At 37.1% G+C, this 21735-nt stretch overlaps 1 protein-coding gene across 2 annotated transcripts in view; it reads right to left on the reverse strand.

Annotated features, from left to right (window-relative positions):
- Nucleotides 1-8818: 8818 nt before the first annotated feature.
- The window catches only part of LOC126761404 (uncharacterized), a 45881-nt gene continuing 32964 nt past the window's right edge, over nt 8819-21735 (reverse strand). The window contains exons 2-3 of one of the 2 annotated variants that reach the window (XM_050477531.1): nt 11185-11424; nt 8819-9161 (exon numbers count right to left, since the gene is read on the reverse strand). In XM_050477531.1, coding sequence (XP_050333488.1) covers nt 9043-9161; nt 11185-11424 — 359 coding nt within the window. In that variant the 3' untranslated portion in view covers nt 8819-9042. The remainder of the gene's footprint in view (nt 9162-11184; nt 11425-21735) is intronic. The other variant, XM_050477530.1, reaches the window with a different exon arrangement.

Below are 21735 nucleotides of genomic sequence, written 5' to 3' on the forward strand. Positions count from 1 at the left end.
GCTGATGTTCCACAAGTCTGGGCGTAAACTGGATCCTCGTGCTGCTACTAACGTGACTGCCATTTGTCGTGATCCCTCTCTAGTTTGGTACAGCAGTTTTCTGTTGCTATAGTAGCTCCGCAATATAGCTCTTAGGTAATCGAGGATGTTAAAGCTTTTTTCGAAAGCGTCGGTCATATCCACCTATCTGACGCTGTTGAAGGCGCTTCGGGCATCTAAAGTCGACAGCAACAATATTCTTTTGTATTTATGCCATCTACGCAGCTTCTACTTTCAATGAGGCATTTTATGGCTTCAAGAGTTTATCTGTCGTGTCTAAAGCTGTGTTGTCTAGGGGAAAGTCCTCCAGTTTCGTTGATAGCCGCTTCGAGTCTGTGTCTAAAGCCGTGTTGTCTAGGAGAGAGTCTACCAGCTTCGTTGATAGCCGGTTCGATTCTGGATTTAAGTAGTCTTTCATAGAGCTTTCCTGCTGTATCAAACATGCATAGTGGACGGTTGCTGATGACAAGTTGGGATCTCCTTTGCCCTTACTGATTAGCACCATCCGTTGCTTTTTCCAGGGTTCAAACAATATTTTGGCTTCAAGGCAGGTGTTGGGCATATTCAACAGCCGGTCGCTCATCAGCGATTCTTTTCAGGATTTCTGCTGTGATCCCGAATTGGTCGGGTGATTTCTTGGCCTTGAGCTTGCCAGTAGCTAGTTGCAGCTCTTTGAGGGTAAACTGGGGGATTTGCAGAAATCTTAGAGTGTGTTCTGGATCACTAGCCCTTTTTTCGTTTGTGTTGAAGAGTGTGTCCACGTTCTGATCCATTTTGGCTGCGGTTTTTATTCAACATAGTTCCTTTCAAAGATATGCTGATGTTTGTTACAATATTTGTAGTATAATTTGTACTTTGCTTCAAAATTGGACTCAGTTTCGATGATCACCTCTTCCTTCGACGAAAATTTCTTCCTAGTGAGCAGTCTTTTGAGATCTGAGAACAGAAAATAATCGCTGGTAGCCAGATCTGAAGCATATGGTAGTTGCGGAAGCAATTTGATGACAAATTCATGGAATTTTGTCATCGTTTTGTCTGACTTCTGACACGGTGCATTGCCTTGGTGAAACATCACTTTTTTTGCATCAAAGCGGCCTTTTCGGCGATTTTGTCCTTCAAACCGTCCAAAATACTGATGCCATAACTTTTCCAGCCGACTGTTATGTCTTTTCACGCTTTGCGGTAGGTTCCACATGTGCAGTCCACTCGGCTGACTACCGATTGGAATCCGGTGTGCAATGATGGAGCCGTAGTTCATACACATATGGACTCTAAAATTCGGTTTTATTACGTTTAAAGAGCTTCAAACGCTGAGAGGATCATTAATTCGTTTTTGTTTTGATGAGCTTGCGTGGTGTCCACTTTGCACAGAGCTTTCACATATCCAAATATTCATTCGCAAAAAATCGAATACGTTGCTTTAATATCTTTAGAATTTCAGCACTCTCGAACATTATAACTTTGCGGACCTCAAAATTATTTCGGGGAATTTTTTGATAATCTTTAATTTGCCGTACTTTAACTGCAGGTTCTACACTTCTAACGCTTTAGTTCTTTCATTGCAAGAGAAAGACAGTTATTTCTGCCGTAACCTAAATTAATTCCTCAAACTAGCCACCAGAGATTTACTACTTAGCACTTTCTAATAACATTTACACTTGACTGCTTTTCGAAAATGCATAATTAGCAGTAAAAATATGCATTTCCTTTTGGAAGAAGAAGAATTATAACATTTTGCAGTTTTTCTAAGGCTCATTAGTATATTCATTACACAAGTATTAGCTGGTTGAACGAATGCATAAGCAATTACTAATTGCCGTAACTCATGCGATATTATTTTTGAGGTGTAAGGCAACCGTTTCAAGAGAATTCTAGAAGCAAGTTATGAAATAGTGCAAATGTGCAAAGTTCTGTTAACTTCAAATTGAGGTTATGTGAGAATTACTTTCAAAAACTTGGCTTAATCATTGAAATTCGGTCGAGCTCGCAGTCGCAGCTGAGAAACAAGAGGGCAATCCAAATAGTTTGCCCGAAAGTAACTGCTTCCCCTACGCCTGAATTTGTGGATGGAAACAGGCAAACAGATAATAGAACCCCAGCTATCGAACGGAGCTCACGAAAAGACACAACTCTCCAAGGCAGGAGCTTCCTCCCTCTGAAGCAGAAGCGGATGAGGCGCACCTAAACGATGATGGTCGCACGACCCCCAAAAAGATGAAGATGAAGTAATTCAAAGCAGAGATACAAAAGTACCGAAGTAAAAATTGGTTTATCTGAGTTACACGAGTTCTTTGACATTATTAGTAGTTTGCACCTGAACTGGATAAAAACGCAAAGAGATGCAAGACCCAAGAAAACAACTAGATCCTTAGAAATATGCAGATTTTTTTACGTCTTCCTAAACGAACTGCGTTTAAACACATGGCTCAAGCAGCTCACTACTTCCGGTCTTTGACCAAGTATCCTCTGGGTAGCCTAAGAACATCCGTTTGAAGGCGAGCTAAAGTGAGAAGGCGAAACATCCCCTGCATAGGGTTGTGCGCTGGGTTTGGGACCCGCCACGTAAAAAAACACCCCCAGTGAATAGGTATAACCAGCCCCCCCTTTTGATGACGACCATGGCAAACGAAATAAGGACTACGAATTTTGGGCATGCACCTGGAAACGAACTGCGTCCAGCCAAGTAAAGAACGAGTAATAGAAAATAGAGCCACAATAGAGATCTGAGACTTCGGCTCCTTAACCGCCGAAGCAGACGTCACGAGAAGAATGGAACAAACTACGTGGTATAACTTCAGTAACCGAGCTAAAGTAGAAAGTCACAATAGGGTTCCGCGATCTCGGCTTCTTAACCACTGAAGCAGAGATCAGAAGGAGGCAAGTGATTGAGTTGTCCGCACTGAAATGGCTTATACAAGCGGAGACACAGATCGTAGAATATCAGAAAAGAGTCTACTAACTTAAGGGCAGATTTGTTGCTGGAAAGGGTAAAGAGCAAATCAGCCGTCATAGCAAATTAGCATCACTATTAATTATGCCTCACTAATCAAGGAGATTGCAAATGTCAAATTAAGGCAACCTGACAGCTAATACATACACACATTGCTACATACAAACTGAACTGACTGGGGCAACCTGGATTCGAGGTTGATTGAGTGGGCAGCAACGCGCGGCGCGCTAATAATTGGAACGGAAGAACCGGCGTCGCGATGGCATAACCACAACGACCATGTCGCACGCACTTTGCGGCCTCAACTTCACTACTCGACTTTATCGGCGGCGCATAATCCACTTAAGACGGCGCGGATGGACACAATTCATCATGGAGTCGCATGCTGCAAGCCGGTAATACAAACTTATGCAATAACATGAGTCCGTGCGCAATAGTGGCGCTAAGTAGACAAATCTGCGGCGCGCAATAAATGGTAATACGCCAGCATTGACCGTCAGGTCCACTGGCTGTGGCGCATGCGTTAAATTTACCATTTAAGGCAATCGATTTCAATTATTTTTGAATGTGCACAACATAGATCCATGACATTGGCACAACACTTTTGGCACGCGCTGACAGTGGGTGGATGCTGGCGGCAGCGCGCTGTGTGCGCGTTTAAAAATTGGAGCCAGGACAGGCGTTCTAGTTGCCGCTTTTGCATTACTCAATGTAGCAGTTACATGCCAGCGCTGTGGCGTGTTTGACCAGATTGGGTGTTGCGCGTCGCATTGGCGCCATTGTAACGCCTTCAACCATTTCTTGAATTATGAAGTGTGTTTCGCTGGGTAAGTTCGTAACGGCAATGGCGTGCCAACGATTTGTTTGTATGTCGCAATGCAAGCGCCAGTCGCGCTGCTCTAGTCGTAACAGCTAAAGGGCGTGCACGTCTTGCGCGCTGTCATCCTTGTCGCGGTTTGCATTGCCATGGCGCGGTAGAACCAGTTGACTGGCGTGTTGGTCTCAGTTTTCAGCTGAATGCCAGAAGCTGCAAATACCATGGTTGAAAATGAACGATCAGAGTATAACGGAGCTTGTTGGGTAACTTATATTGCATAGCGGTAGAATGTTGCATAGCTTTGCTGGCGCCATTTCTTTATAGAAAATTGGAAGTGTCAATTGAATGAAATACGAAGAGGCCGGTGTAGATTGTTGAAATGTACGTTTGGGATTTTGAATATTTGTGATATTCGCTTTGGTCTTTTACTAATGCAGCTCTCTTCTAAACTACTGAATCGGAGAATCGATTCCATCATGCGTTGGAGTGTAGCGAATCGAACATTCTATACCAGATGCTCAAAAAAACGGGCAGCACTTGTAGTGCAACCCTGCGCTAGCATATCTTTAATGAGGTACTCGGTCGATACTAGACTTCACGCTGTGGTGTCATGGCTGGAAAGAGCTCAAAGGCATTTTCAGAAGATGCCTTTCTCGTGCCTTCAACAAGGTGCGACCAGAGACGGTGGTTAAAGTACTCCAAATTTTGGAACCAAACCTAAAACACCGCATAAACAGTATTATTTACGACAGAATGGTCCTAGTGGAGAATAATGTAAACATATCTTGAAGGGTTAACAGAGTCAACCTGCAGGCTAGAGTATTGTAACCACTGTCTTGGATCCCGGTGGTAAATGACTCCAGCGAAAAGAGAAGCTGCCAATGATCTCCGAACTCAAAATAGGAACGTATTGGAACTCTATTTTGCGTTCTAGCATTGAAACAATAAACCTCGCGTGCGCTTAGTTCAAAGCTGTCCTCGCTAGAAATAGTGAAATAGTCAACAAACTGGTTGGGGTATAGTACGATTATAGCGAAGTCGCTGAAAAGCCAATGCGCTCCGAGCTCAAACCGATGTAGGAACGAGTTGGAACTCTATTGGCGTCTCTTGCATTCTAGCACTGAAATCATAAACCTCGCGTGCGCTTAGCAATGTGAGCTTCTTTTGGTCTAGAATAGAACGCAGGAGATCTACTGAACTTTTTCCTTTTCTAAAAGTGTTAAAAGGACATTGTGTAAAAGACAATCATGCGGTAAGACTACAAAATCCAGTCGTACGCAAGTTGTCAAAGTTGTATGGCAGAGGGTGAGATGGTAACATCCAAGCACAACCAGGCACATCCAGGGACTTTCACTGTTCAGCCTTTGCAAGACTGACGCTGAAAATCTCTGTAATACCTTCGCTAAAAATCTAATCTTGTCGGACGCAATATGTCTAAGTTGTTTGGAAGAATTTGTGTTAGAAACAGCCAGACTTTTTCTGCAAAATTACTCAACATCTCGTCCAATATTCTTCTAAATTGTCCATATCTCGGCAGTCAAACCTTCGGTGAACCAGAAGTCATAGCCGAACCCGACATTAGCGATCTCAATAAATTTGTGTTAGCCTCAAAGCGCTTTGTCGATTTGTAAGGGTCTTATGAACAATTATATCGAAGTTTTAGGTACCGTAACGGATCAGCGTTCTAAGCCAACCGAGTGAGATTCCTGTTAGGATCTTAACCTATCCCAACCCAGAAAGAAGTAAGATAATAGCTGAGTTTTTGCACTGCGAACTAAGGTCTATTGCATCCTCTCCTATATCACATATGATCACAAAGATCCAGCTCTGAATAATTCCTGGAACTCGCTAGGCGCGACTAAGGTGATTTGATTCCTGTCCATGTATATGAATTCTAAGGCTTTGAGTCTGCTTCTGCAAATCGCTAGGCAATTGAGAATCAGTTCTGGAGTTTCCTGTTCCATGTCGCAAAACCGTCAGTTTGCGCAAGATAGTCCCTTGCTCATGTTGGACAAGTGCTATCTGACCTTTAGTGTCCTTTATAGAGCGTGACAAGTAGACGGAATTTAACTCAGATGAGTTTGATCATATCTCTAAGCCTTGCCGGGTTGTAACCTTTTAGTAGCAGCTTGGCGTGGCCCATTCCTGTTGTCTGCCGCCAGTGTCCTTCTCTCCCCACTTTCTCCTTCGTGAGGTGCAATTCCTTTATGGCGTTTGATTTTAGTCACTTACCTGCTGAAATCATTTTTAAAACTAAGTTAAAAGTCAGCGATGTATTTACATAAAAATTTCCGTTATCTCGTTATATTTTATTTAAACTTTTACGCTTTTCATACATTGTCACAGTATAAAGAGTTCGTATTGACAAGTCGTTGAATACTTACAAATACACAGTTACATCACTTACATGCTTACAACTAATACTTAAAAAGATAAACACACAAATATACGAATATGGAAGCGCTTATTGTAATGCGTAAGTAAATATTAAGAAACTTACTTAACACTAGACATATGTATATGTATTGGACTTACAGCTACATGCAATTTCACGTTATTGTTAATATTTTTGTAATTATTAACATTAGAGTTTATTTACAAGTAATTACTAGCAATTAAAATAGACTTAAACTTACGTAAGTGCATTGGTACTTAAGCTAAAAAAAAAACTCAAAAAATCGAAAAATCAAAACTTAATGCTTTCGACTAATTTAAGCGGCGCATAAAATTTATTGAAGAGCACAACAACAATGCGTGTGTTGCTTACGTTACACATTTCAAGTGAGCGCCGCACGCATTCCGTGTATGCGCGCACCATATTTGGCGGCGCTGCATTTTGCTACTTATGCTTGGCGGCGCGCTGCGAGGCACACAAACACACAAAAACGCGTTATTGTTACAAAAAAAATGCCAACAAAACACATGTCGGCGCTGTTGTGTGGCGAGTGTGTGTATAGAAATTGGCAATCAAAATAAAAAGCAAAAGCTTACGGTCACACAACATTTCTTCGGCTTACACTTGCTTGTTCCTTTGTTCAATTCTGTTTTCCTACGACTGTCGGCCGTCGACTTACGTAACGAAACACTTTCACTGCGGCGCGCACATGGCGGCAGGTGTTGCTAAGACTGCGCGCAAGAGCGCAGCATGTCTCGCACTGAACGCGTTCAACGCCTTGACGCTTGCTCCAAATTTTTTGTTTGTTTGTTATTTTTGAATTGATCTGAATGAACCCTTTTACATAGCGCGCTAGCAAGCACTTAGCCTGAGAGCCGCGTTCCGAGCGCCTTCATGCGCTTAGCCGCGCGCCACTGAACTACAAGAGCGCGCTTGAACACTGCAACGGGTGTTCATTAACGGGCCCATTGCTATCAATTTCGTGGCGCGTCGAAAATCGCGTGCAAATTGTGCAAACATTAAGTGAGCGTAATTTCATTTCTAACACTGTGTTTTGTTGCCTACCATATATGGAGTGGTTGTGCCGCTAATATTCTCCAGATTTTAATGCGTGTTTTTTTTTAGACTTGTGGTTTTCAATGAAGCAATACTTTTACGGTTTTGATCTTTTTGACAGCTGCTGCTTGGCTTATACCCAGTTTGGTTTGGTAAAAATTATTAGCAAAATAATATTCGGTTAACATAATCGCACAGCAGAGTGCTCGTATTACAGCAATCATGGATCGGTGTCGCAATACGTTTACTCTAGTGTATAACTCACATTGCAAGAAAACTTTATTTAGAAATGAAGCTTACTTTTTGTTGAATGAGTAGCTTAATAAACAAAAGTGTCCCGTTTAGAATGGTGATAATCCAAAAGTCATTGTTGAGACGAGGATGGAGTCATGTGTAGAAGTTCACGCAAGTGATGAAAGTTCTCTGAGCGCCATTCACTTGGGAGTGGCCAGAAACGATTCTTTTACATATGGTTCAAGCAGCTCACCACTTCTGGTCTCAGACGAAGTATGCTCTGTGTAGCCAAAGAACATTTGTTTGAAGGTGAGAAAGCGAACCATTCCTCCCCTTGTTTATGCGTTGGGTTTTGGACTCCCCACGCTAAAAAGGCCCTCAATGAAAAGGAAACAAACAGCCGCGGACGACTGCGATGCCATTACATCCTCAAAAAATTATTGTTGTCACCATATTTCTTCAAAAATTAAGCCGACCATTCTGTTTTAATCAGTGTCGTATGCTATAGAGCCTTGATTAATGACTTTTACATGACTGAACTGGAGCATGTTGATGTGGAAGAAAATCAGTTCCAACAAGAGACTGCGCAATATGCCTTACATCCAAAGCTACTTTCAATTTATTTGAAGAAAACTTGGTGAGCGCATTATCTCGAGTCGTATGTCTGCGGCTTGGCCTCCAAGATCGTGCGTTGTGACATCGCTGGACCCTTTTTTGTGGGATTTTGAGAAGTTGCTTGTCTATGTAGTTAAATTGAGCCGATTAACGCCTTGGAAGCGTTAGATCAGCACGTCTTGCTAACATCCTGTATACGGTCCAAATCGGTGCAAAAATGTTCGAAAATTGGTTCACTCGGCTGTAATTTATTTGTTCCTGTCACCGCGGTTACTTGCTCGAAATCATTATCAAAACCTAGTTGCAAAGCCTTGTCTTTATAATAAAGCTAAACTTTTGGCAATAGTTTTAAATTTCACATAAAACTTTTTAAGTTTTATGCCCGTTGTATGCCTCCTTGAAAACCACATGTCTAAAAACAACACCCTGTTTTTCTATTTTCGTAGTAGAACTGGCCTTAATTGCCCTTAATATGCTATGAGTGTTCGTTTCTTAAGTCTCTAGTTTATTTTTTATGTTTGAAATACAGTTTAAGTCTTTCTCGTGCTCATGCTTCTATTTTCGTTACGTTTTCGCTTTCTCATTTATGCTTACTCATATTTTTTCCTTTCGTTTTCGCTTAGATGCTTAAGCGTTTAAGTACAGCTTAACTTAAGTAATACGTATAGTGAGTTCTTATATTAAAATACACTCCCTGGGAGCAAATGTTTTTCATATTACTAAGTTAATAAAAAATAAAATTTCTTTTCAGTTTTTAACTTAGCTTAGCGTTTCGTATTGCAATAAGTTATACTTTTATACTTTGAGTTGCTCAGTGCTCGACTGTCGCGCGGCTTTTTGTTACCACTGTCAGCAGCCAATATCGTCGTCTTCTTCTCAATTCACCTGCGTCTCGTGTGAATTTTTAAACTTTCGTTTGGAGTTTGTTGGTTGTACCTAGTACATCATACCCGGATGTACCGCACCGCCGCGTTGGAAGTACACGTTCGGATTACTGCTTAGTGTTGGTTCCAACGTCGTGTAAAGATTGGTCTCATCGGGTCGTATAAATAAACCTGCGGAGTGGATGAGAGAGCGAAACGAAAATAATGTTAGACGAAAATATTGAGTAGTTTACTATGGAAGAAAGAAATAAATGTGCAAGCTGTTGAAGGAGTGAGATAAGGGAAAAATTACTGAAAAGGAAGTGTTTAGTATGTGAGAAAGAGATGAGTGTACAAGCTTTTAAAGGTATGACAAAGAGAAAAAGTACTGAGAATGAAATGTTTACTATAAGAGAAAGAGATAAATGTGCACGATGGTTAAGGTGTGAGAAAAGAAAAAAGTACTGAGAAGGAGATACTCGGAGAGCATTTTAATAAAAAATTTCCCATAACTTTTTTATTATAAAACTAGATAAGAAAGAGAAATGTGATGGATAGAACTAATGCAACTCATGCATTTTTTTAGAATTCCTGGTACACTTTACGAAGCCCCTAAATATGTATGTAAAGGAAGCTAATGTTGCTTGTATTAAATATGATAATGTTTAATATGTTTTGATAAAGTGTTGCTTCATCGGCTTTAGGCAGAGTAAGCTTAAATTCCGTTTGAGTTTCTTTTAGATAAGGTATGATCTTTAGATATAAGTAAGCGAGCAAACAGCGAGTGTGACTGGCATATGTGCTCTTTGAGACTATAAAGCTCCTCGAACATCGAAGTCTTACAAACATTTTAGATAAGGTGAGAAATAAGTCGATCCCTAGCAACTGGCGGAGAACGAAGCTCTCGTGAAAAGTAACGAATTTATGTCCGAGAAGCATGTAAGCAAGGAGAGAGTATGAAGCTCTCGCGAAAAGTATCGAATTCATATCGGAGTAGCATGTAAGTAAAGATTGTGAGCCAATAGACTAGCAAAATTTGAGATTTTTTGTGGAAAAGGCATGTTGGACTCGAACTCAGTTTATGTAATTCCGTAAATTAATATGGTAGATCTATGACCATAAAAAGAAATTCAATTATAATATATCTGTATATACTAGTCTAGAACTAGTCTCTTAGATAAGATATAGGTCTGAAGCTTTGCACACGTTCCTTTCACCCCAAGAAGCTGCTTATCTGTCGGAACCGTTGAATTTGGACTATGATTTCATGTAGCTGCCATGCAAACTGAATGATCGGTTTAAAGTTTCTGTGTGGAAAACTTTTTGATAAGACGAGATATTTTCACAATATTTGATGTGGAAAATTTTTCAAAGCAATTACATAATATTCGAAAAAATTGTTACAATCGGGCTACTAAAACATTTAGCTGCCATATAAACTGAACGATCAAAAACATGTTATTGTATGGAAATCTCTTTCATTTGAACAGATATCTTCACAAAATTAAGCATGAATTATTTTTCAAAGCAAAAATACATTATCTCTAGAAATTGATCAAATAAGGCCACTATAGCTTATAGCTGCCATACAAACTGATCGTTAAAAATCCAGTGCTTGTATGAACAACATTTTCATATGATGAGATATCTTCGCAAAATTCAGCACGAATTAATTTCAATAGCAATGCTAGAATCTCCGAAGAAATTATTAAAATCGGACTGCTATAGCATATAGCTGTCGTACAAGCTGAACGATTAAAATCCAGTCCTTGTATGGAAAACTTTTTTATTTGACGAGGTATCTTAACAAGATTTGGCGTAGATAATTTTCTAAAGCAACGGTATAATCTCTGAAGAAATTGTTCAAATCGGACGACTATAGCATATAGCTGTCATACAAACCGAACGATCAAAATCAAGTTCTTGTATGTAAACTTTTTTTATTTGTGCAGGGTATCATAGCTTCGAAGCAACCGAAGTTAACATTTTTTTTTGGTTTCTAACTTTTCTAGTCTAAAAATCATAAATTTTAGTGTGTTTTCTTATAAAATTTAGTTTTAGAAATAGAGTTTCTTATTAATATAGAAAGCGCATGCGTATAAGCCAACACAAATAAACATACATATATGAGCATTTCTATAATTATATAATCATGTATAGCATATGTATTGAATAACGGTTAAATAAATAATGAAGCATTCAATACAAACCTTACCTGGATACCGGAGTGTCTGTGCGATATGTGCTTGTGTCATTGACGACAGTGAGTTGCCCAATTGTTTGAGTGTCGGTGGTGAGGGCAATTGTGTCAACGTTGGCGGTGGAATTGGTGGTGGCGGTGGTGGTGGGGGTGGTTGTGGATAAAAACAAAACGGGTGCGCTGATAAATGTGCTGGAAAATAGTGATACATACGTGTATAGCTCGGTGGTGCTGCGGTGACCAAGGCAACGCGATCTGCACGTTGCATGCAAATAATTGCCGTTTTCAATGTTCCACATCCAATTATTTATTTATTTATTTATACGTTTTGGTATTTTTCAATTACGTAACATTACACCAAAGCAATCGTGTTATTTTTGTTGTTGTTGTTTATTGGTTTTGTAATTTTATACACAATTTTGTTTATATTTTTGGCAAACACCAGGAAAAAACATAAATTCCAACGAAATGACACCGCCACAACAAACACCATGTTTTTTGTTTTTGTTTTTATTTTTAAAATTATTTATATTGTTTGGCAGTTTAATTATATTTATGTTGGGTAGACGCGCGCGCCCAGTGAACCAAAGCAATTTGCGGGGTGTGGTGGTACAAAAACATATGAAAAAACAAACAAACACACGAACATAAATATTTATACACAATTTGATTGATGGGTGATTGATGTTTTTGGTGAGGGAAAATTTAGTGGATTTTTATGTACAAATGCATGTTGTTTTTTTTTATTACAAAAATTGATTTCGTTTTTGTTGTTACGTTTGTGATGCGTGTTAACCATGTGGAGGTGATAGAAGCAAGATTAATCATACATTTTTTTTTTATTTTTTTTTAATATTATTTAAAATTTTTTTTTAATTTTTTGTTTATTTGTTAAATATTTAAAAAAAATTTTTTTTTTTTATTATTTATAGTTTTTTTTTAATTTTTAAATTTTTTTAAGATATATTTTTATTTGTTAATTTATTTTAATTTTTTTAATTGTTAATTTTTTTAGTTTTTTTAATATTATTTATTATTTTGTTTTAAAGTTTTTAAATATGTTTTTAATTTTTTTATTTTATTTATAAATTTTTTAAAATATTTTTTAATTTTTTTAGTTGTGATTGTGGTTGATTTTTATTATTATAAGTGTTTGGCATGTTTGATGGTTTGTTTTAATTTTGTTAAATTTTTTAATAATTTTTTTTAATATTATTTATAATTTTTTAAATTAATATTTTTTTATTATTTATTTTTTTTTCATATTATTTAAAATTTTTTTCATTTGTTTTATTTTGTTTTAAGTTTTTTCAAATTGTGTTGAATGAAGTTGTGATTGTGGTTGATGTTTTTATTATTATGAGTGTTTAATTTGGATATTAGCGTGTTTGGTGATTTTTTTAATTTTTTATTGTTTTTTTTATTTAATTTAATTTTTGAAATAATGTATATACATTTTTTTTAAATTTATTTGAATTTTTTTTTTTATTAAAATTTTTAAAAGATGCATAATTTTTTGTTAAAATTTATTTTAATGGTTTTTTATTTTTTTAATTTTTTTTTTTTTAATTTAATTTTTTTTATTTTATTTTTATTTTTTTTTAATTTTAGAAATATTTTTAAATTTTCCAAAATTTATTTTAATATTTAAAAAAATTGTTTAAATTTGTTTTTTAATTTTTTAATGTTATTTTAATTTTTATAATTATTTTTAATTTTGTAATTTTTTTATATTTTAATGCATTTATTTATGATTGCGTTCGATTGTTTTTTATTATTTTTATTATCATGAACGTTTGTTTTAATGATTAGCGTTTGTGGTGTTGATTTTTCAAATTAATTTTATTAATGAGTTTCCGTTTAATGATTACAATGATGTTTTTAATGAATACAAACATTTTTTTGTCAGTTGACATATGTCAATTTAATTAATGTTACGTGATTTTATGTTTTCGTTGTGGTTGCGGTGCACATAAAACCAGTGAGCAATGATTGTAAGGGAGTTTGGTGATGTTGGTGTTGGTATTGGTGGCAAAATTAATGGTGTGTATGAAATTATGTAAGAAAATGAGAAAAAAATGCTGATGATCAATATACAAATGCAATGATAAATGATTATTGATTTTATAAACATAATTACTTAAAAATATATGCGCAAAAAATTGCCAAACGCTGGGTAGGGAAACTCATCACAGCAGTTTTTTCAGCTGCTTTTCTGTTATATTCTTAATGAATAAATTTTTGGCACTGATTTGTATGCCCTCTACAGGGTTAACTAGATTTGCTATTAAATTTTTAATACGTTATAAGTATCGAATATACTATATAATAAATATACATATAAATGTATCTACATATATGTAAATAATCAGCAAGACGATTTAAGTCGATTTAGTAATGTCTGACTGCATGTATATACGCGAATTAGTCTCTTATTTTATGATATAATAACCTGAAATTTTGCACAAGTCTGTTCTTCCTCAAGAAGCTACACATTTGTTAGAATCCCTGATATAGTTGCACCACTATAGCATATAGCTGCCATATAAACTGATCTATAAAAATTAAATTCTTGTATGGAAAACTTTTTTGTTTGAGGAGATATCTTCACGAAATTTGGCAGAAATTATTTTCCAAGGCTACGCTACAATATCTGTATAAATTGTTCAGATCGAATAACTATAGCATATAGCTGTCATACAAACTGAACGATCAAAATTAAGTTCTTATATGGAAAGCTCTTTCATTTACAAAGATATCTTCACGAAATTCAGCATGCCTTGTTGTTCTTATCAACCATACAATATCCCAAGAAATTGATCGGACTACTATAGCATATAGCTGCCATACAAACTGAATAATCAAACTCAAGTCCTTGTATCGAAAACTTTTTTATTTGACGATATATCTTCGTGAAATTTTACGTGAATTATTTTCTAAGATATCTGCTGAAATTATTCAGATCGAACTGATATATCATATAGCTGCCATACAAACCGACTGATCAAAAACAGTTTACTCTATGAAACATTTTGTATTTTATCCGTAAAGGGTATTTAGCAGCAGTTGTTGTTGTTTTGTATTTTATTATAATAATGCGTGTTATAATAATCATTGACTAGCAAGCGGTAAATAGCCGGATTAATTTTATTTGAGCGTACAACCGTTTGCGCTGCTTCACTTGTCAAAAGTAGGAAGTGTCGAATCTAATGCGCAATGCTTATCTTCATGTTTGCTTTTGTTGTTTGTAAATGCAAATTTAAATAATTATGAAATTATATTGTAGAATCATAATTAATTACGTTTTGTTTATTGCACAAGCGTCTTTTTTATCACTACTAATTCAGGCCTGAAACCTGACGCTGCTGCACAACGCTTCAGCTTTCAGTTAAGAAGTTTTTAAGTTCAAGAAGTTTAAGGTCAAGCCTTACTTCAGAACTGTCCAACATTTGACATCTACTCAAGCGCTTGTGTTTGTATAAGTTGCCACGTGCGCTTTGCGGCCAAACACTTATTGCAAAGTTACCACTCAAGTTCGTTGCTTAAGTCTTTTGATTGTCCAACGTTGCTAACCATACGCTAGTAGCTGTGGAATTTCAAACAGCAAAGCTCGCAAGCGATTAAGACAAGAACATAATTTCGCTTTAATTAAATGCTGCAGCTTAGCAACCACTCAGCAGCTCACTGAACCAACTAATGCTTTAAGTTAAGCAGCCACTTAAGCAAGGCCGCTGTTAAAACAAACTAATATGTAAGCTTCGCGAGTCCGTTAGACCCACTTCAACACCCTGCAAGCGTAGTGTGTGCCCCGCGGAAAACCGCCAGCTCGCTGTTATTGTAATTTGTAGCTAACGCAGAGAAATCGGCGCTAGGAAATTGGGTTAATGGTGTGGGACACACACGGGCCCACTGCCACACTGACCGCGTATTCGTTGTTTCAGCACGGGAATAATGAAAGAAGCAAGTCAAATGTTTGCACTCGATTATAGCCAAATGCTGATCAATTAGTTATTTATTTGTTAGCGCTTAATAGAAATGGGTTTACGAGCTTGCTTGATGAAGGAAAGTGCTAACAAGGCTAGCAGCCAAACGCTTATGGAGTTTTTGGTTAAATGGAGCACAGCCGGTAAGTTTGACGAAGATTAATGTTTTGAGTGACGGTTTAGCAATTCAATATGGGGGATATGGGAAAGTGGGTAAAAGTGTTAAAATGTGGTTAACTGAGCAACGCGACGGCTGTGGAAGGGCCACTTTCTTTTTTTACTCACAACTGTGCAGCTTTGTTCTTCAAAGCACTGTTTACTTTTTACCATGAAAATTAAGCGTATTCTAATCAGAAAATGTAGTTATTGATGAAACTAGCTTCAGTAAAGTTTAGTCGATTCACAAACGACAGCTACAAAGCAGCACAACAACACTATTCGTACACAAGTCAAACAAGCAAACAATACCTTAATTGCGATATGAGCTTTAACATGGGCAGCAGCTGAGTAAAGAGTATTTATCGTAACATATTTTAATCAGCGCAAGATCATTAATCTTTGTAGTTCAGATATGTACATAAAAAAATAAAAAAATTAAGAAAAATTAAAAAAAAAAATATATAAAAAATATAAGAAAAAAATATAAAAAAAAATCAAAAATACAAAAAAATTAAAAAAAAAAAAAATTAAAAAAGATTATAAATAAAAAATAGGCACCTCGCAGCTTCTTCTGCACTTCCTCAATTTAAGTGTTGCTCTTAAGTTGCTAGCAGCAAGTTTGTAACAAGCCGCGTCGTTCGCTTAATGCTGATTTATGATTTTATTAAATATTTATTTGAGTCATGGCGCCAAAGAGTTTTAGAATTTGTGGGAAAATATTAAGGGTTTGCTCAACACGGTAGTAATTTACCGTAATTTATTCACGTGTGTGTGTGGATGTTTCCTATATAAGCGCATGTTTTTGTTTTTAGTTTTAAAAATCTTCATTTGAAGCCATTTTGTGACTTTTTATTTTTACAAGCTAGCAACCTTGCCCAAATCACATTTAAAATAAAGCTCATTAGTTACTTCACCGAAGGCTTTCATTAGATGTAAGTGTTTGTCACTGATTTTATAATTTTTTCTGCAGCTGGCAACACAATTCAGAAATATTATGAGATTAGAAACCTATCTGCTTCTAGTCGATAGGTTTATTGTGCGCTTTATATTTATAAGTTTAGTAATTTTTTAACTTTTTTTCTCATAATTGGCAAATTTACTACGAATCATTGAAACACAATACTTTGGGATTACTATAATATTGAATTTATATTATCAAATGACAAACGCATCACATTTTAAAAATCAAGTTATTTCATCTAACACCAAATTTTTGAAAAGAGCCTACACACACGAAATAAGTAAATCTAGAGCATTTGACTGAATTTTTACTGATTACATCCTTCAATTTCTGAAATCTTGTTTTGAAATTTTGAGAGAATATTTTTGTTATGAGGGGTGCCCTTGAGCGAAAAATTGATAAAATCTGGCCAATACTGCCGTTAGTTCTATATACTACCATGGGCAAAAAATAGTAAGACTTTTTAATTTAAATTTCGCGCGGAAACGCATCCGTCGAAATATTTTTTTCTAGATTGGTATGATTGTCAGTGAGATTTGTGACAAATGTCACATTAAAATAATCATTAGTGTTTAGTATACGCTTGTCTATCTGAAGTACATCAATTGCAATTACTATAAGTGAAATTATTCAACTAAGAACTTCCTTTAAATTCTGTGTGCGGAATCAAATTTCTGGTGCCGAAAAGTTCAGAATGTTGCAAAAGCCTTCGGTGATAATTGCTTGTCGCGAGCAAGTGTTTTTGATTGATACAAGTTATTCAAAGGAGGTCGAGAACGCATTGACGACCAACCACGTCCAGCACGGCCATCAACATCAACTTATGATCCACACGTCAATAAAATACAGGAATCGGTGCTTGAGAATCGACGACTAACAGTTAGAGATCTTACTGGCATCCTTGGAATATCGGAAGAATCAGTGAAAACCACTTTGAAAGATCATTTGGGCCTAAGAAATGTGAATCGGTTCCAAAATCATTCCAATTTTTCGATAAACAGCGCCGCGTTAACGTCTATGAAACAATGCTTTCCGAGCACCAGAATGTCATGAAATGTTTTATTACTGGCGTTGAGTCTTGGATCTATGCTTATGACCTGGGATATCGTGGCAAAGGTGAGCCGAAAAAACCACGTCAAAGCTGTTTAAAAATTTAGGTTATGTTGAAAGTTTTCTGCGATTACCGAGGTGTAGTGCTCTCCGAATTCCTTATGACCGGCCAAACCATCAACATGGAATATTATTTAAATATTATGTGCCGTTTACGCGAAGTCTGATTTTACTACCTTAATTCTTAATCGAATTCAAATCGGGTTAAAGCTCTACAGGTTGTTGTCCACACTGTAAATTTGCCTGAGTTTAACTCTGCGGGTTGTTGTCGAGGCTATAAATTTGGTTGTGTGCATTGATAAAATAGCAAACAGCCGATGAATTTTAATATTACCAAAAATAAGCAAGTATAACAGCTGATCGTTAATGGAACCAGTAGTTAAAGGTTAACTTAGGTTTACGAGTTTCGAAAAATCAAATTTTTTAATTGTCTTATTAAATTCTACAACACCTCTAGAATATTGTCCTAAATTTTTAAGTTGCTCCGACTAATAGTTGCTGAGATACAGCCTTGAAAACTAGTGCGCTCGAGGCTAGCTAGGCTAAGTGCGCCCTCTTTAAACACGTTTTTTTTTCGAAACTGTGTTTTTGAAGTCGGTTGGTACGATTTCTCGAGAACTACTCAACCGATCTTCGTGAAATTTTACACAGGTCTTTGAGATACAATTCTTAAAGAGCAGGATTTTTTTCTGACTACAATTAATTGAAAAAAAATTTCGCAAAATTTTATTTCTTTTTGTAAAAATGTTTGCGAAAAATCCAATTTTTAGTTTTTTTTCCTTTGTCTTAGTTCTAAGTTAAGGTTTTGGCTAAAACACGTATTTTTTCACTTTAGTTGATCTTGTAAGGAGTTATCCTGCCAACGCGGCCTCATCTTTTTTCCGAGGGGTCCCCGGAAATGGCTTCGCAATGGCCGAGTTTAAAGTATTTTGGCCCAAAAATTTCAGAATTTTTTGAGTTTATGTTTGTTAGAATAAAAAATTCTAAAAAAATATTTCATTTAAAAAAATTAAAATTTTGTTTTGAAAAATGGCTGTTTCTTACCCGAGCTGCTAAATCTTTTATGGCTTAAATTGGAAACTTTTTCTTTCTTTCTTCCACTTTATCATATTTCACCTTATCTCTTAACTTTTCCAAATGCAAGTCTCTGGCTCCACTCAATGTCTCAAGTCTCTAACCAACCACAATGAGCTCATGGCGTCTTCCCTGCTACTTAATTATTTAATAAGGCGGCAATCTATTTGGGTCATATGTGCCCATATGCGCAGCGTTTATGTAATTATATGCAATGTGTGTGCAATGAAAATGAGTTTTTAATTTTCCAAAAACTGTTTACGCATAAACTCAACACCTTGCACCTAACCTCACCTTACCTTCGCCTTCACTTTACCGCACCGTCCGTAATTGTTATGACCAAATAATGACTTATACTAATAGCGACGGCAACAGTTGCCAATTTAGGCGCCTACAGCAAGCTGTAAATACATAATTGCTTTTGTTGCAGTAGTTGTGGTTGTTGTTGGTTGGCGGTGCGCAGCTACAGCCGCAGATGTCATTGTCGGCGTAGTGCCAAATGCCAAAGGCCACAGCAGTGAAATTTTGTAATTTACATTAAATTGTGTTAATGGCACATTTAGCGGCCGCTAACAACCCAACACACACATACACATATTTAAGTATAAGCATGTGCTCATATACATATACGCCAAGCTCACACATACACTGCCTTCAGATATACTTCTCTACTGTTGAGACGTGCGCCTTGCCGCGCTAACCACGCTTAAGAACGTTGCTGCTGCTGGCTTTCATAGGCGAGATTAGCAGTTGCCACACTGCCACTTTTCGCTGAAATCCGTTGTTTTTCACATTCTCACTTTGAAGTCAGTCATTAGCACCTCTGTGCGGCATGCGGCATGCAAGCGCCGTGCGCCATGACTTTATGCGCGCGCGGCACACTCTCAACCGGCACAGACAGCCAGAAGAAAAACAGACACATGTGTGTGTGTTTGTGTGTGGCAGCTTACGTGCTGACTGGCTGTGGCGTTGCCGAGTGACTACCCACCGCAAGCCTCAAACGCAATTAAGCACAGTTTTCCGCAGACATTTTCCAGCCAACACTGCATGCCACACATGCGCACATACAAGTAGAGACACTCACATTTTATATAAAAAAAAACATTAGTATGTGTGCGTGTGTGTATCACTTCTCTTGCGCGCTGCTAACGCCAATGCTACCGCATAGCTAAATTCTCTGGCAATTCCGCGCTTTCCATTGTGCATTTTCTTGCAGCATGCTGCGGCCTAGCGCTTGCATCGCCTGCAGCCGCGTGTTTGGCAGCTCCGTTGATTGCTGCCGTATGTGGAATTATGTGTCAGAAAATGAAAATCTAGCGCCAACGGCCTGCTGACCGCGCGACACACATACAACGCACACGTCACACACAGACTTGCTTGCCACATGTAGAATAGCGTTTAACTATGCATACATATAAACACACATAAATGCATGTACATACATACATACATGTTGTTTTTGTATTTTATTGTGTTTTTTGTTTTTTTTTTGTATTTTATGCGAACTAGTTTCGAGCACTAAATGCTCAATGTTGCACGCTGCTGCCTCGCCGCATTTATTTTGATTGCTTCATTCCCATTCGCGCATATGCCACAAATTGTTTGTTTGCCGTTCGCGTTCGCGTTTGTTAAATCGTTATGTCAGTGCGGAAAACCAGATTTATTATTTTGTGGGTCAAAAATGCTTATGGAATTCGTATGGGTGCAGAAAAACGTGTAATTCAATGACATAACAGCAGACTTGGACAGCAAACTTGACACATGAGCACGCACAACTTCGAACGATCAAAACATGATCGAAAATAAAGCAAAGAAATGTAGCGAAATGAAAAGCAAAGCAAATATATGTTGATTGCAATTCCGGTAAAACTCAAGCGCTGGAAAAAATAATAAAAATTTTATCGATTTGGCTTTGCTGGCGATGCCATATACTCTGCACAACTTTTGAGCCATAATTTTTTCAGTTATCGCGCTGAAATTTTGCACACATTATTTTCACCATAAGAAGCTGCTTATTTGTTGGAACCGTTGAAATCGGACCACTATAGCATATAGCTGCCATACAAACTGAACGAACGAAATTGAGTCTTTGTATAGAAAACTTTTTTATTTGACAATGTATTTTCACGAAATTTCGCACAAATCATTATCCAAAGCAACTGTACAATATCCAAAGGAATTGTTGAAATTGAACCACTATAGCATATAGCTTCTATACGAACTGAACGTACAAAATTAAGTCTTTGTATGAAAAACTTTTTTATTTGACAATGTATTTTCACGAAAGTTTGTATGGATTATTTACCAAAGTATTACTACAACATCTGATAAAATGCTTTAGATCGGACTACTATAGAATATAGCTGCCATATAAACTGAACGATCAAAATATAGTCCTTGTATGGAAAACTTTTTTATTTGGCGTTTTATTTACACGAAATTCCGTATGGATCATTATTAAAAGTAACGGTACAATCTCTCAAGAAATTTTTTAGATCGGACCACTATAGCATATAGCTGCCATACAAACTGAACGAACGAAATTAAGTTATTTTATAGAAAATGTGTAAAACACTCCTCTTGCACTGAAGTTTTGAGACCTTTCTATCCTACTAGTACACTCAGGAGTGCGCTAGTATCTAGCTCAAGCGTAAGAAATTATCACACCGCTCCTACTGCTATGTGCTGAACTCAGTCGAGTCAGTGGCTTTTCCACGCTTTGCTTTTCCGTTTTTTTTTTGTTTTTGCAGTCGATTTAATTTTCGAATGCCATTGTTTCAAACTGAACACATAATTACTCATTCGTTTGCTGTAAGCTGTTATAGATCCATTGCATAAAACCAACAAATGTTGATCTTCCGCTTGAGTGTCGGCCGACTCTGTCCGATTGTCCGTCTCAGTAGTGGTCAACGCTCTTCGCGTGCGCGTGTAATTGTAGCTGTCAGTTGGAGCAGTTGTCGCTGTCTACAAAACGTCAGCAGTGACAACTAACAGCAAACACAAAAACAAAAAACAAACAACAAAAGCAACAGCAACGACATTGCACTACAAAAGACACACGACTACAACATCATGAAGAGTCGCAGAACATCAACAACATGACATAAAACATTTTCATGGAAATTGATGCGAAAAACCCGATGCCAAAGAACGGCGGCGGCGGCGCAGGCTGTAGCAGGAAAAGTGAGCTGCTGCACAAGCTACAAGGCCTGTCAGCAGGCAGCGGCGTGCAACTAGCATGTAACAAATCAGCTAGAACATCAAAGTCAAAGTCAACCG

Source organism: Bactrocera neohumeralis, chromosome 6 (assembly GCF_024586455.1).
Source record: "Bactrocera neohumeralis isolate Rockhampton chromosome 6, APGP_CSIRO_Bneo_wtdbg2-racon-allhic-juicebox.fasta_v2, whole genome shotgun sequence".
Taxonomy (NCBI): Eukaryota; Metazoa; Arthropoda; class Insecta; order Diptera; family Tephritidae; genus Bactrocera; species Bactrocera neohumeralis.